At 52.9% G+C, this 13,439-nt stretch overlaps 6 protein-coding genes across 6 annotated transcripts; 2 read left to right on the top strand and 4 right to left on the bottom strand.

Moving 5' to 3' along the window:
• Positions 1-263: 263 nt before the first annotated feature.
• Positions 264-2,284, bottom strand: HER10_EVM0009366 (uncharacterized protein). Its single transcript, XM_035478856.1, has 6 exons — positions 1,828-2,284; positions 1,363-1,775; positions 1,271-1,298; positions 947-1,224; positions 729-893; positions 264-672 (listed from the first exon to the last, which is right to left on the bottom strand). Exons 1-6 carry the CDS (start codon positions 1,861-1,863, stop codon positions 360-362), a joined length of 1,233 nt encoding a protein of 410 aa, XP_035325953.1. The 5' UTR covers positions 1,864-2,284; the 3' UTR covers positions 264-359.
• A 374-nt stretch (positions 2,285-2,658) lies between these two features.
• Positions 2,659-3,559, top strand: HER10_EVM0011109 (uncharacterized protein). The gene has a single exon (XM_035480548.1). The coding sequence runs from the start codon at positions 2,798-2,800 to the stop codon at positions 3,293-3,295; it is 498 nt and encodes a 165-aa protein (XP_035325970.1). The 5' UTR covers positions 2,659-2,797; the 3' UTR covers positions 3,296-3,559.
• Positions 3,560-3,795: 236 nt separating this feature from the next.
• Positions 3,796-4,609, bottom strand: HER10_EVM0011587 (uncharacterized protein; the record flags this gene model as incomplete). The annotated part of the gene is made up of 1 exon (XM_035481015.1): positions 3,796-4,609. Exon 1 carries the CDS (start codon positions 4,138-4,140, stop codon positions 3,796-3,798), a length of 345 nt encoding a protein of 114 aa, XP_035325977.1. The 5' UTR covers positions 4,141-4,609.
• A 452-nt stretch (positions 4,610-5,061) lies between these two features.
• On the top strand, positions 5,062-5,781 carry HER10_EVM0004243 (uncharacterized protein; the record flags this gene model as incomplete). The annotated part of the gene is made up of 1 exon (XM_035473895.1): positions 5,062-5,781. The coding sequence occupies exon 1, from the start codon at positions 5,419-5,421 to the stop codon at positions 5,779-5,781; it is 363 nt and encodes a 120-aa protein (XP_035325889.1). The 5' UTR covers positions 5,062-5,418.
• A 272-nt stretch (positions 5,782-6,053) lies between these two features.
• HER10_EVM0000841 (branched-chain amino acid aminotransferase) lies at positions 6,054-8,734 on the bottom strand. The gene is made up of 2 exons (XM_035470608.1): positions 6,689-8,734; positions 6,054-6,633 (listed from the first exon to the last, which is right to left on the bottom strand). Exons 1-2 carry the CDS (start codon positions 7,775-7,777, stop codon positions 6,460-6,462), a joined length of 1,263 nt encoding a protein of 420 aa, XP_035325852.1. The 5' UTR covers positions 7,778-8,734; the 3' UTR covers positions 6,054-6,459.
• A 1,656-nt stretch (positions 8,735-10,390) lies between these two features.
• On the bottom strand, positions 10,391-13,291 carry HER10_EVM0008653 (cytidylyltransferase). The gene is made up of 4 exons (XM_035478167.1): positions 12,917-13,291; positions 12,748-12,865; positions 11,915-12,698; positions 10,391-11,835 (listed from the first exon to the last, which is right to left on the bottom strand). Exons 1-4 carry the CDS (start codon positions 13,014-13,016, stop codon positions 11,482-11,484), a joined length of 1,356 nt encoding a protein of 451 aa, XP_035325942.1. The 5' UTR covers positions 13,017-13,291; the 3' UTR covers positions 10,391-11,481.
• Positions 13,292-13,439: the final 148 nt, after the last annotated feature.

The raw sequence follows: 13,439 nt of genomic DNA, 5'->3' as shown, positions 1-13,439 counted from the left end.
AAGGAAATTGACACGATGCGGTACAATAATTGAAACCATGAGGTATTTGACACCTGACGGTCGGATGTAGCACGCTACTTCACTTCTGGGAAACATGGACTTGGCACGACCAAAGAAGGTCCATGTCGGTCCGGCCCGACTTAGGTTGGGCCAATGTCAGCTAAGAACTGCTAGGTACCCATGCACCGATGTCAGCCGATTTCGGCTAGATATTTCGAGCAACGGTGAGGAAGAAAAAGGCTGAAGGAACCAGGTACAGTTATTCCAGTGACAGTTGCTCCGTTGCATTACCTCGCTTTTACGCTATTCTACCTCACAAAACCCCTAATGACAGAGATGATTTGAATGATCATGGTCATTCAAGTATGCGGCTTATGTGCTTCTGCCTCTTTGATTGCCTCCAAAAAGCGATTCAGACCTTCTTGCAAAGCATCTTTGCCGACTGTGAACGTTAGCCGAAACCAACCATATTCCTCCGCCATATACACGTGACCTGGTGCAACCAAAACGCCATGCTTCATGCAGATATCGGCAATTTGTATCTCGCGCTGTCTATATGTCTTTTCAAAAGTAGATTCAACGTCCAAGGAGTCAAGTATGAGTCGATGCTGTGAGTCCTCTGGCGACGTGATCATATGCCGAAGGTCTACCCAAATAAAGAGCCCAGCATTTCTTTACACAGAATAATTAGTCTAGTGATTCCGAAATATCTCAACAGCCATACTTACGTGTCGAAGTACCGAATATTATGCTCACGCAAAAATGAAGTCGTGATACGGTGGTTGACGACCATGCGGTCTGCTTTCTCCGCCGTAAACGCAGCGAGCCAGGATTTGTTTTCCAGCATAGCAGCCCACACATCCTGGATGAGGTGCGGTGACCACGAGAAGATACTTTCATCGTACTTAGATGACTCGTCTCAGTCAGGTCTGGCAGGCATACATACCTGATACTGGATAGCGCTCCCATGACCCCCTCGTTCCTAGTACATACAAGTCCAAGGCGTAAGCCATTGGCGCAGAAGTCCTTGCTAGCGCCATAGATGATATGGTGGCGAGTCGCGTCGAGGATTCCGCTAAAGTCAAGAGAGAGTGTTGATAGGAAAGGGACAGCGTCGCGAATGGCCGGATTTTGAAATGTTGACTTGGCATAGATCTCATCAGAGATGAAGTGTAGGTCGTTCTCGCCACATGCCCGGGCAAATACAATCAAAGTCTCGGGTGGCTATTGCAATTAGTGCCTGAGGGACTTTGGACTGAGGAGAACAAACGTAGCATCTTCCTAGAGGGTTATGGGGGCTATGGGCTGGTGAGTATTTTCTCGCCTTCCTGCACTCGGAGGAATGTAGGATGGACAACTGACTTGGAAATTAATAGAGCCTTGACCTTGATGCCGTTGCTTTTGGCTCTATCGAGCGCCCTGGCTATGGCTCTCCTGTTGACTTCGGGGTCGAATACATCGTCGAGGACCGTGTATCCTTCAACTCCAGTGTAGGAGACGCCAATCACCTGAACGTTACTACGGTTCAATAGGTCGACCCTGAATCCATTATACAACGGCTGTGGAATCAATATAGCATCTCCTTCATCGCAGAAAGTCCAAGCCAGTGCATCAATAGCACTAGCCAGGCCTGGAGTGATGAGAATATTACCAATACCAAGAGGCTTTCGGGGATTGAATTCTTCTGTTAGAAAGTTCGCGGCCGCAAGGCGTAGGCGGTGCGATCCTCGTGGTCCAGTGCTGTAGGTCAAGTGGTTCACTGGAAGAACGCTGACCTACACGTTTCGATCTCAGAGATGAGTCATCTTGGCAAAGGTGAGGTTTTACCTTTTGTTTTATGAAATCCGCGATCTCATTGTGCATCAGACTATTCTCAGCTAGGCGGAGGATGACACTGAAGAGTGTAAGTTTTGACCAAAGGAATTTGATACAGGGTTACTTGCGTCCCGTTGGGATTTTCTAGAGTCCACGGATTGCCCATTGACTTTTCTCGGGGGCCCCAAACATCGCGTAAAAGCAACCCTTCAGCGCCGCGTGTAGAGATGTGGTAATCTGCCGCCGTCGCCGTTATTTTGTCAGAATCTTTGGTTGAATTCATGCTATATGGATGCTAGACTAACATTCGTTAGTATGTAGTTGCAAGACTGTATGTAATGTCTTACTTGAAACCATCAAGCCAGATTCTATCCTTAGGCCTAGAAGGAGTCATGTGGCATGTCACTTACGTTGAGCTGCCTCTAACACGGAGGGCTGAGACCTGAAATTGATCGAGTCCTAAACGCACTGATCGTTCGATAGAAATGAAGCCGCTGGTACACAAGTGGTTCCGCTTTATGTACCTTATGATCGGTTTGGCCGGCGGCTGCCGAGGCGTACCAAGCCACCACAGTCAAGCCGCCGGCCCTTTCAGCAAACATCAACAGATTGGAGACCGACAAATCAGCAAAAAAAGGCTGCTCGCCGCCGGCACATGGATGAATTCCACGTCATGCTTATCAATCCATTCATGCAAAGTTTATGTTCAGGCGCCCTATGTCTTCATGTCATTAGAGGGGCAAGTCCGAGAGAGGATGACAAAGCAAACAAGAGGAGCAGTTGAAAGATGGAAACGAGCAAACGCTAAAGGCAATCCAATTTGTATCGTTCACAAGTGTGTCGGCTGAATATTATCATGAGATCTAGCGGTATATAACTACACTGCCCCTACACGAAAGTCAAGATCACATTAAATACCCTCGATATTCAATTTGTTCCCTGCCAACCTTGCTGCGAATCTCACAACAGACCAACACGCACCATGCTCACAAGGGAGACGGCTGTTATGCTTGCCAAGTATAACAACTGGGCCGACCAAGTACTTTTCGCAGCGATTCAGAAACAGCTGCCGTCTGGGGCGGTCTACCAGCCGCGCACGACTCTTTTCAAGTCCATGATGGGCACACTCAACCACAATCATCAGGTCGACCTGATCTGGCGTGCACATCTACTCGAAGAGGACCACGGCTTCTCGACCCGCCGTGATCTGTTATACCCGAAATTTGAGGAGTTGGTCGAAAAGCAGTTTGAGGTCAACCAGTGGTACATCGATTGGGCGACCAGGCAAGATGAGGAAAGCTTCAGCAAGCGATCCAAGTTCAATTACGTCAACGGCACACCTGCAGAGATGACTTTGGGTGGCATGTTTCTTCATGTTATCAACCACAAGACCTACCATCGAGGTTGGGTTAGTGAGATGTTCTTCGAGCACAGCACGAATCCGCCCGAGACCGATCTCTGTGTTTACTTGTGCCAATAATGGCATGGATCTGGACTCTGGGCGCCTATATCCTGGGCACGTCAGAAGGCTGGGAATGCTTCCACCGGAAATCTTGACAATGCAAAGAAGGAACGGTTCGTTAAGCACCGCAATATTAGTATGAACTTGGGTAGAATAGAAGTTGAAACTGATGACAGTCAACCCAGACCACGTTAGATGAGGGGGAAAGCTGCTATTGTGCTCAGCCGTATTGGAGCTTTTACAAGATGACTGCACGCGTTAACAGTTAGAAACCCAGGATTAGTCCATTGTACAATTTGGCGATTCATATAAGCAACTGCCGGCCGCACCTAAGCGGGCGCCGGATAAGTACGCACCGGAAGACCCGCTCTGGTCGGCTGATATCGAAACTAGGTGGACCACTTCCCGAATAGCAAAACTTTCTAGTCACAACTCATAACACCGTTCCAGCCCCTATACCATCGCTGCAGCTAGCTTCGAACGAGCAAACACAGCAATACTGCATGACAACGGCCGTCTTACCATCCCCACATATTCTGGATCCCCGAACAAAAGTCATCCGGCACCCTACACTGCGGTGCCCCCGCCCCCGGCGCCGAGAAGCACTTGTGGCCCCCGCTCTCGAGCTGGATACATACGTGGCCCACAGGTGTGGCGTTGGGGAACGTCTGGCGCAGGAAGCAGTCCGGCTGAAGCTTGACCTGCGTGCCTTTATCGCGCGAGAACCACTGCCAGGATTCGCATGTCCCCGAGAACCTGAAACCGGTGATGGCGTCGCCTGTGGGACCGTTCTCGACGCAGTTTTGGGCTTGGGCGATGCCGGCGACTAGAAGAGTGGTCGAGAGGATTGATGGGAGACGCATCTAGGAGGTGATATGTCAGTGGTGGATCCGAAGTGGCTGAGGACTATAGGCTCACTATGAGAGAATAGCAGTCTGTGGACGAGCAAAAGTTGTAGAAGTGCTGAGAAGGAGTTTATTGAAGGAGAATGACAGCAAGAATTTGGAGGGGAACGAAAAGAGTGACTATTCCGTGGTAACTAGTAATTGCAGCTGGGGGATAGGCAAGTAGGCAATGGCTTGCAAGCGTAAGTATGCGGGAACTGCGAGTCTCAATAAGTACTCTCCTAAAACATTCCGTTCCAGAATGATTCAGTCTCTTGAAAGCTTCTATACGTGTATACAAACTGCACAAAATAACTCGGTGAAGCCCTGATCAGTAATAGACACATAGAGTTATAGACTTCCAAGGCTTCACTCAACCTGATGGAAATGAGCATCATGGTTGTTCCGACTGGTAGAAATAGAAGCACTTGATTAGAGTTGTCTTGGCTCAATCAAAAGCGATGATGATCATTCCTCCGTCCTGAGTCGCGAACAACGAATGACGTGGGAAAGTGTAAAGTACTGTAGCTACACGCTTGGCATGAGCTTAGTCAAACTGCTGGCCCTCCGGCATCCCCTGTCAAACCTTTCGGTTCTCGGAGTCATGGGACGAACACTGACACAAGCGACGTGTGCCTCAATCCGAGTGCTTGGGAACTACAAGCCAGAGCAAAGTCTAAAGCCTAGTACCTGAATTCTGCTTTTTCATTTGCATTCTTCTGCCCGACCTTGTTTAGCCCCGCGACTTACGATATCTGGAATGAATTGATGGTGTTTATCCGTGAGTTGATCTTCGTATATGATATGCGCCCGTCTGAACTCGCCAGCGGTCTTGGCAAAGTCCGGACGCTCCGAATGTGTCCAATTGCCTAGGAACTGCCGCTTGAAGACAACTTTCGGCGAGTTGTGATTATTCAACTCAACCTTTAGAGTTCTACATCTGCATTATGAGGCGAGTCAGCTTGAACAGTTGATACTATATTCAAAGCATAGTTGATTGAGGTCATTCGAGACAATGAAGATCACTTCATGTAAGAAGACAAGATGATTATAAGTATCTGTTTTCGGAGTCCTCCATCCTCGCTCATCATCCTCAGCTCCTTGCTTGGACCACCTCAAAGACCTTGCTTTTAGTCACTCGCTCAAGAATCAACTCCGGCCATTCTGTACTTACAAAACACCTCGCATCACTCATTATATCGAGCGACTCAGTCACGCCGTCACACTCTTTCCTGCAAAAACAAGAAGCAACAAACAATGAAGAGCCAACACATCGCCCTCCCAGGCCTCCAAGCCGCAGCCCTCGCCTTCCTCGGCGCCCGCAGCGCCTCAGCAGCAGCAGCGCCAGCAGGAAAAGTCTTTTGCGCCGACGCCAACAACAAGGTCGTCGCCGACACCAAATGCGCCGTCGGTCAGGCGCCAGCCCCAAACACCTTCTTCATGTTCAACAGCGAAGCGGAACACCCCGTCGGGAGCACCGTCGACGAGAGCAAGGTGGACTTGTATGATGCCGCCGACATGATTGAGCGCCAGAACGCGCGGTTCCCGCCGGATTACGAGATGGAGACGGAAGGATTTGGGAAGAGGCAGGAGTGTGGTGGTGGGAGCAGGGGAGGTTGAAAGTTGGAGGGGGTGGATGCATGGGTTGGAAGGAAGATACAGCTATGTTTTCCAAGTTGGATGGAACCCTGGATATGTCAACCAAAGTGGACTCAAGTAACAGACACAAACAGCTCTGTGGACTCATGACTGCGTGGCTAATGAAGCAGGAAAGTACGCTGGGCATCAATCGTTATGGGGCAGTCGTCAAAGGAACTCATCATCCCAAAGAAAGTGAATTTGCTGAGCTAGTAAAAGGTGGCTCGTTGACCAAGTCTATGCCTCATAGTCATGCGCAGTGTTCAGCCATTACTGGCGTAATACATTGGGAGGGTGGAAACTTATGGGCGAGCTCAGATTGGGTCTCACCCAAGTACCATCAGCTGACTCCTCATATCGAGTATTCTTCACCTCCTCAACAAGCATACGCGAGAGTATCTCCAATGATCATATTAATCTTGTGAATTTTGATGCTGCGGTAGTACTCTAAGTTTACCAAACCATGCACCACTCCTTCTGGTACTTGTTAACCCTCCAATGCAAACGCCGAATTTTGGTGTGCAAAATGCCATACAACGCCCCAGCCATGACTGAATCTCATAACCCGAACCCCGGTCGTTCTCAGACCAAGGCTAATGCCGTTTCTTTAACCGTGTCTCTCGTCTCTTTTCTTACTCTTCTTCGTCTGAGCAGATCCGTCTACTGCTCCTCCTGGACGACGACGCCCCACTCGTGCTGCTCGCCGCCGTACATGATGTCCTTCATCCACTCCTTGATCTGGAGAGTGTACTCGCCACCGACGCCTTCGCCGCCCATGCCCATGTTGACGTCCTTGCCACGGTGGTGGATCAGAGAGATGGGGCAGATGAAGAACTGAGATGGCATTAGCAAGTCGTCTGAACGAAAGAGGGCATTGATTAAAACTTACAGCGGTACCGGCGGCAAAGGACTCGACAATGCGGCCCTCCTCGTGAGCCTGGATGACCTCATCGATGGTGTATCTGCGCTCAACAATGTCGACGCTGTCGCCGAGGCGCTCGCGGGCGAGCTGGAGAACGCTGCGTCTCGTGACACCGTCGAGAATCAACCTGTCGTCGAGGGGCGCGGTAATGATCTCCGTCCTGCCGGTCTCCTTGTTCTTCCACACAACGAAGAAGTTGCTGGCACCGGCCTCGGTGCAGTACTGCTCCTGTCCGTACAGCCAGAGAATCTGGCCGAACCCACGGCTGCGGGCCTCAACAGTAGCCAGCAGAGACGGGCCGTAGTTGGCACCGACCTTGGCGTAGCCAAATCCACCAACCCAGGCGCGAACCATATCCTCGGGACTCGTGTGGAGCTTCATACCGCCGACGGGAGAGTCCATGACAGGCATATAGGTGCAGATAATGTAGAGCATGGCCTCGGAAGGTGCCTGAACGCCGAGCTGGGGCTGGGTTCCGATCATAGTAGGGCGGAGGTAGAGGAAGGATCCGGGACGCTCGCGAGGCAGCCACTTGGGGCCGTCGACGGCCATGAGGGCGATGATGAGCTTCTCGAGTTCGGCGGGAGGGAAGGAGGGCAGGGCGATGCGGGTGGAGGACATGAGCATGCGCTCGCAGTTGCGGTCGGGGCGGAACAGGCGAAGCTTGCCGTCAAAGCCGCGGAAGACCTTGAGACCCTCGAAGCATTCGGTGGCGTAGTGCAGGACGGAGGCAGTCGGCATGAGGGAGATGGGGCCGTAGGGCTTCAGCTCCGGGGTAGACCAGCCAGTGCCGACCTTCCAGGTGGCAGCGACCATGTGGTCGGTGGCGATGGTCTCGGAGCCAGCATTGGCGGAGGCAGGATCGGGGACGGCACGCGGGTTCTGGGTACGGGAATAAATGAGCTTGGAGGCGTCAAGCTCCTGGTAGGTGGCCTTGGTGCCGTTGGAAGCCTTGCCATTGGGAATGGCCTCGAGCTTGTGCTCAATGGCGGAGGAAGTCAGGTCAATATCCTGGTTGCCATGGTGCAGACCGGGGGAGATGGTGCCGGGAGCCATTGTGATTGTTGATGTGAGTCTGTTGTTTGTGTGAGAGACCGATGTGGTGGATATATGAAGAATCTCGGAGTTGGCGGGGTCGAGGGGTCGATTTGCCGTTACTTGAACGAAGTAACAGGTAGTAGCACTGGCCAGAGGAAACACACAAGCAATATGTGTGTATATAAGTGAAAGACACAGGGAGGAAGAGATTCGGCTTAAGATGGAGAAGGAAGAGAACAAAGCCACGAGGTCAAGTTGTAGGAGTGACGGCAAGAGCTTAAGTAGGACGGACGGGTTTGTCACAGTTTGGCTTGGCTCAAGGTTTCTAGTGACAGATGGAGCAGGTGACTCAAGGGCCAATGCAGAGGGGCAGCGGGTCCGGTCTTGGAAAGGGCGTTTTCAGATAACAGGGAACATCATGGAGAATTTGACCTGTGCAGTGCATGGAGCATGGATGTGAATGGGGTGGGAAGGGTAAGGGGAGGACGATACCTCGCAGAGTACCTAAAGGTGTGTGATGTAAGGCAAGGTAGTACGAATACCTACATATACACGGAAAGAAAAGAGGAACAAGCAAACCTGTCCGTCTGAAGTGGTTGCTGGGTACGGATACTCCGTGTGGTTGGTTCCATGGGTGGTTGCCAGAGGGCACGAAGTAAACCAGATGCGCGTAAGAAAAGAGACCAGCAGACGCCAACGGGTTCAGGAATTGATCCATGCCCTAGTCAAGTCATGGATGGATCATGGATGGATGGTGGACCACGGGAAGATGGTTGACTGGAACTTTCAAGCCAAGGCGGCCGATTTGCTGCATGGCTTTTTGTCGTTGGTATGCCGTCGCTTGCCCGGGGGATCCACATGCGGAAAGGTCGCCAGATGGAGGTAACGCCGTAAGCCCCTTGACGTTTTGCTTCCGCCATTGTCTTAACATTCTGTAGGTACCATACAGGATAGCAATTCTGGACTCTGAAGAGCGTTGTGCCGATGTTCAACGTCGAGGGATGGCAATGCCGAGCCCGCGTACTATTTTTTTTTTTTCTTTCGATGGAGTGGAGCCGGGCCGGGACCCACCAGCGCGTGAGCAATTGTGAAGCGTCGGTGGCAGCGGTTTGAACTTTGGGGGATCCGGGATGGGATGGGATGTGACTGTTTCTCTCACATCTCATCTCATCTCTCGCCCTTTCCAACTTTTGCCAGTGCGTCGGGCGATGATCGAATCGAAGCCCGTCCTTTGATCGAGGAAGGATTGTCTTGCTGCTCGAGTCCCCACACAGACATGCCGTTCTTCAGAGATAAGCCAGTTACCAGACCACCAATCCGAGTCTGAGGATGGCCAAGAAGAAGGGAAAAAAGAAGAAGAAAGAAAATCCGGATCCCACAGTTATCCGCTAGAGCCGGGGCCATCCCACCTCGAGATGGCTACAGATACCTAATACTGCCGTGACTGCGCAGCGTCTGAAGACCAGCAAAGATGCGACTTGTTGCAAGGGACATGATCGAAAAAAATTCTGTGACGAAACAAGAGGTCAAGCCGCGGCCGCTCATTCGTCGGGGGATGGTTTTTTAGTCAATGGCGCATCAGGTACATGCCGTCGTACACCGCAACGCAATGCAGCAAGCAGCAGCAGCAGCGGTAGCAGCGCCGGTCTAAGGTGTAGCAGGGAACTGCCTGACGGAAGGGAATGCTGTACAAGAAGGCGATGCACCTCCAGTTTGTCCCACCACAAGCCGTCGGCCGGGCACGGCTCCAGTCGGTCGACGTCCTTGTGCCCCATTGCGGCTTTGGTGCGCGCGGTCCGAAGCCGAACGGTGCTGCCCCCCAATGTAGTGTACGCAGTATGTACCGTGGTGTGCGTGGCTTCAGCATCGGACTTGGAGTTCGGCTAGTGTAGATGTTGTTTTGATGTCTCATTCAACCTCGCTCGAACGCAACAAATAATGACTCCGAACACATTGGCTACCCGATAAGCATCATTCCGGGTGCAGCGAGTATGTTGTCATGTTCAGGGGATGAACATGGGCAAGGTCCGACATCGCAACGATCAAGCGCGCCCTACTTGTCCAGTTCGCCCTTTTTGCCCTTTGAGTCGACAACTATTGACATGGCCCGACAGGGTTTTGATGCGGCCGATCGAGTCAATTGAGGTCATCCCCGGTGATGATGGCGTTGTCTTTTCGGGAGGACGAGTCGTAAGTGCACACTTGGCCTCGGGACCTCGCGATTCGCGAATATGACGGAAAGGAGAGTGCGGAATTCGCATCGTCAAGTTCGTCGCCAAGATGTCAAGGTTCCAATTGCTGTTGTTGAGATGCGTGCAGCTGAGGTACTTTGCTTAGGTACCTCACTCAAGGCACATTAAGGTAAGGTACCTGGGCACTGCCGTGGAGGAAGGCGTGGTCAACCAAAGAGCGGAATTGGAAGCAAGTGTTATCGTTATCTGGTCCTTCCTTGTCAGTTGTCCCTTCCATTCTCGGTTTCCCATGTTACCCCTCCCGCGGATAGCCGAGTGTAGGCGATGACGTGGGGAAACAAGTCCGAGCAACCACAATGGAAGGCACGCCGCACAGTTGACCACTGCTTTCCTTCTCTTTCAGTCCCAATGGTCAGGTAGGTAGCAACCCCCCGTGCTCCCTGCCTCGTGCTTCCCCCCTCCATCGTTTAAATCTCTTCAACAGATCCCAACCCGAATTTCCTTCTCGAACATTGGATCGTATCGCTTGGGTTGGCGGAGGCGAGATCCCTCAAGGTGCCGAGTGTAACCATTGAGGCAGGTGTAGCATCTCCTGGCACTGTACATCTTCTCTCACACGATGCACCACCAATGCGAACCTCCTGCATGCATCCTTCTGGGTTGGTTGCCGGAGGCCCGGATCTTCTTCCACGGTTTCCTTCACACACACACACTTTTTCCATCTTCTCCCCGGTCAACACGGAGAGACAATGGGGATTATCTTACCTACATATGACGAGATGGATGCCCAGATCTGGCAGTTGCTTATCCCTAACCGATTTCTAATCCAATACAAAACATCAAAGTACCTCGCCTTACCTTTACGAACCTCAACTTGCCCGGTCTGCTCTCCCAAACGTCTCAGCCCTGCAACGCAACCTGGACGGACATTCTGGGTTTGAACCATCAAAGACGGGCGCAGACGCCCGGCTCTCTGACCTTTGGTCACTTGACCTGCAAATCGCGGGGTACCTTGCCTACTCTCTTCCTAGGTACGTGGCTTGGCACCGGACATGTCTCGTCTCTTCCCCTTAGATCGCGGCGCCAATCTTTTGGTTCGCACTTGTTTGCGCAGTGTGTGTCTGACTATAGTACCTACCTATCACGCTATATCATTCACAGAGAGGCGGTCTGGAAAGTATGTAAAAGACGCCGTTCATCCTTCTGAGACACACTTTCACGCACACCCAGACTCACCCACATAGGCCCAACCGAGACATCCCAAGTAATGACACGCGGAGACTAGCAGACACGTTGTGATAAGTATACTAAAGTAATATTTTACTATCTGTGATTTCCAGTACTCTCTCCAGGTATCATTTGGTAGTTCCCTTTCTTCCACCCGTGACCTGTTGAAGGCCAATCCATTCTGCCCTTCAACCCAAAGGAATTCTGCTACTCGAGGTATCCAAATGTAAACATGCTGCCGGCCTCATAATGATGCTCCCCTCTCAAAGATCCCACGATGCATGCACACACACACACACAATCTCACTGCCGCGCCCTACCCGCCTCCCGCGCCGCCTGCTCCTCCTCGAGAATCTCCCTCCCGCGCGCCGCAGACTCCCCCTCGGCTTTGATGCCCTTCTTGCGCTGCCGCTCCTCGTACATGTCGCGGCTTCTCATGATGCGCTGCACAATTGTCCCGGCGTTGACGCTCGCAAATTCGTGCTCGCCCACCGCCCGCATGATGCCCATCTCCTTGGGCGCCGTGTACGGGTCGTACGTCAGCGGTATGAAGGCTGTGGGGCCGTGGTACACGGCGTCCGGCGTGCCCCACGGCAGAGACGTGAGGTAGGCCTTTGTCGGGGCGAACGGGGCGCCGAAGACGACGGCGTTGACGTACTACAATACTATTTGTTAGCGTATCGTTACTTGGATAGTCATGCTCGAAGCCGTCCATCATGGCTGTTGAAGGACGTACCCTGCACTGCAGCACGCAGAGACCGCGCTCGTAAATGTTCATGATGGGGTAGTTGATGCCCTTCCAGTGGTTAATCTCCTCGTCAGAGTGAATACCCGCCACGACGTACGCGGGCGGATAATCGCCGCCCTTGCTGACGCGCTCGTTGACGGCCTGCTCGGTATACCATCCCTCCCCGCGCGCCAGCTCCTCCTCGGTCTCGACCACCCGGCGGAGAAACTCGATGTGCCCGCTGGAAAACAGGTCGAAGCCGCCGTCGACGTAGACGACGCGTTGACCGATCTGTGGTCCCTTGCCCGGTAAGAACCGCGAAAACACGCCCTTCTCCTCGACTGTAGCTTCGGCCTTTGCCTCCCCCGATGCAGCCCAGAACCACACCTCGACACCGGGGTTCTTCCCCGTCTCGTCGGTAGCGTACAGCTTCATCCGCTCCGTCAGGGCCTCGGCCTCGGCCTTGATCTCGTCCCGGGAGGCGGCACCCTGGCCCTGACCCTCATCGCCGGACAAGAGATTCTCCAGGGATTTGATAAAGTGCGTCTTGGTGCAGAGGAGCATGCGGCCGACGAGGTCGGTGGTGGAGATGCTGGGGGTGCGCTTGACGACCTTGAAGCGGCCGGCCTCCTTGACGAAGCGGTAGCAGTCGTAGCCGTCGGCGTCCGAGGTGATGTCGTCGCCGTGGACGACGTACTTGCAGCCGTAGTGGCTGATCCAGTCGAGTTGCGTCACGTAGGGGGCCTGGCCGATGGATTTTGTGACCCAGCGGCAGGCGTCGACGGCAGCCAGACTTTTGTGAATGTTAGTAACGTGCTGTGAATTGGAGCAGAGAGATGTACCGCTCTTGAAGAGTCATGACTGTCGGACCCTTGTTCTCGAGGATGGACTCATCGGAGTGGACGCCGATGTAGAGCTCGCTGCCTAGTTGGCGGGCTTGCACGATGGCTCCAGCATGGCCTATGACGATCAGTCCTTGAAGCTATGAGGCAGGCGTGACAGTCGACATACCGTGGTGGAAAAAGTCGAAGCAGCCATCGATCCAGATGCGCTCCTCCAGAATCTCAGGGGCTGGCTCGCCGGGTGGGTATTCAGGGTCGGAGTTGACCATGATGGGTTGATGATGTGGGAGTTGAAGGTGACCCAATGTATTGCTGATTCTCCAGGATCCCGGGAACCTTAAGACTGCTAGGTAATGAATGCACAGCAAAAGTCTTGTGATAATGACCTGCTGGTGTTGCGTCAACAAAGTTTCACCGACTGGGCGAATTTCACATGAGGTTTGATTGAGCCTTGAAGGGACGGCATGTCAATGGCTCAGGTCGCGATGTCCCGCTCCCGTAGCGGCGCCGTGTGATTGGCGAGGTTCCAGCGCCACTGCGATAGCCGAGACCCACCAGAGCTTTCCAGCGGCCGGACCAGCCACGCAACGGCGCTCACGGGGCCTTTTTTCTGGTGAATCGGGTCCCAGGTCCACTGTAAGCTCCTCGCCAGCCGTCCAGGTTCACATGTTTGGCTGTCGTGTTGCCCGCTG

The sequence above is a fragment of the Colletotrichum scovillei genome, assembly GCF_011075155.1.
Source record: "Colletotrichum scovillei strain TJNH1 chromosome Unknown Contig00013, whole genome shotgun sequence".
In the NCBI taxonomy this organism is placed as follows: domain Eukaryota; kingdom Fungi; phylum Ascomycota; class Sordariomycetes; order Glomerellales; family Glomerellaceae; genus Colletotrichum; species Colletotrichum scovillei.
This window is presented reverse-complemented; position numbering and strand designations above follow the sequence as displayed.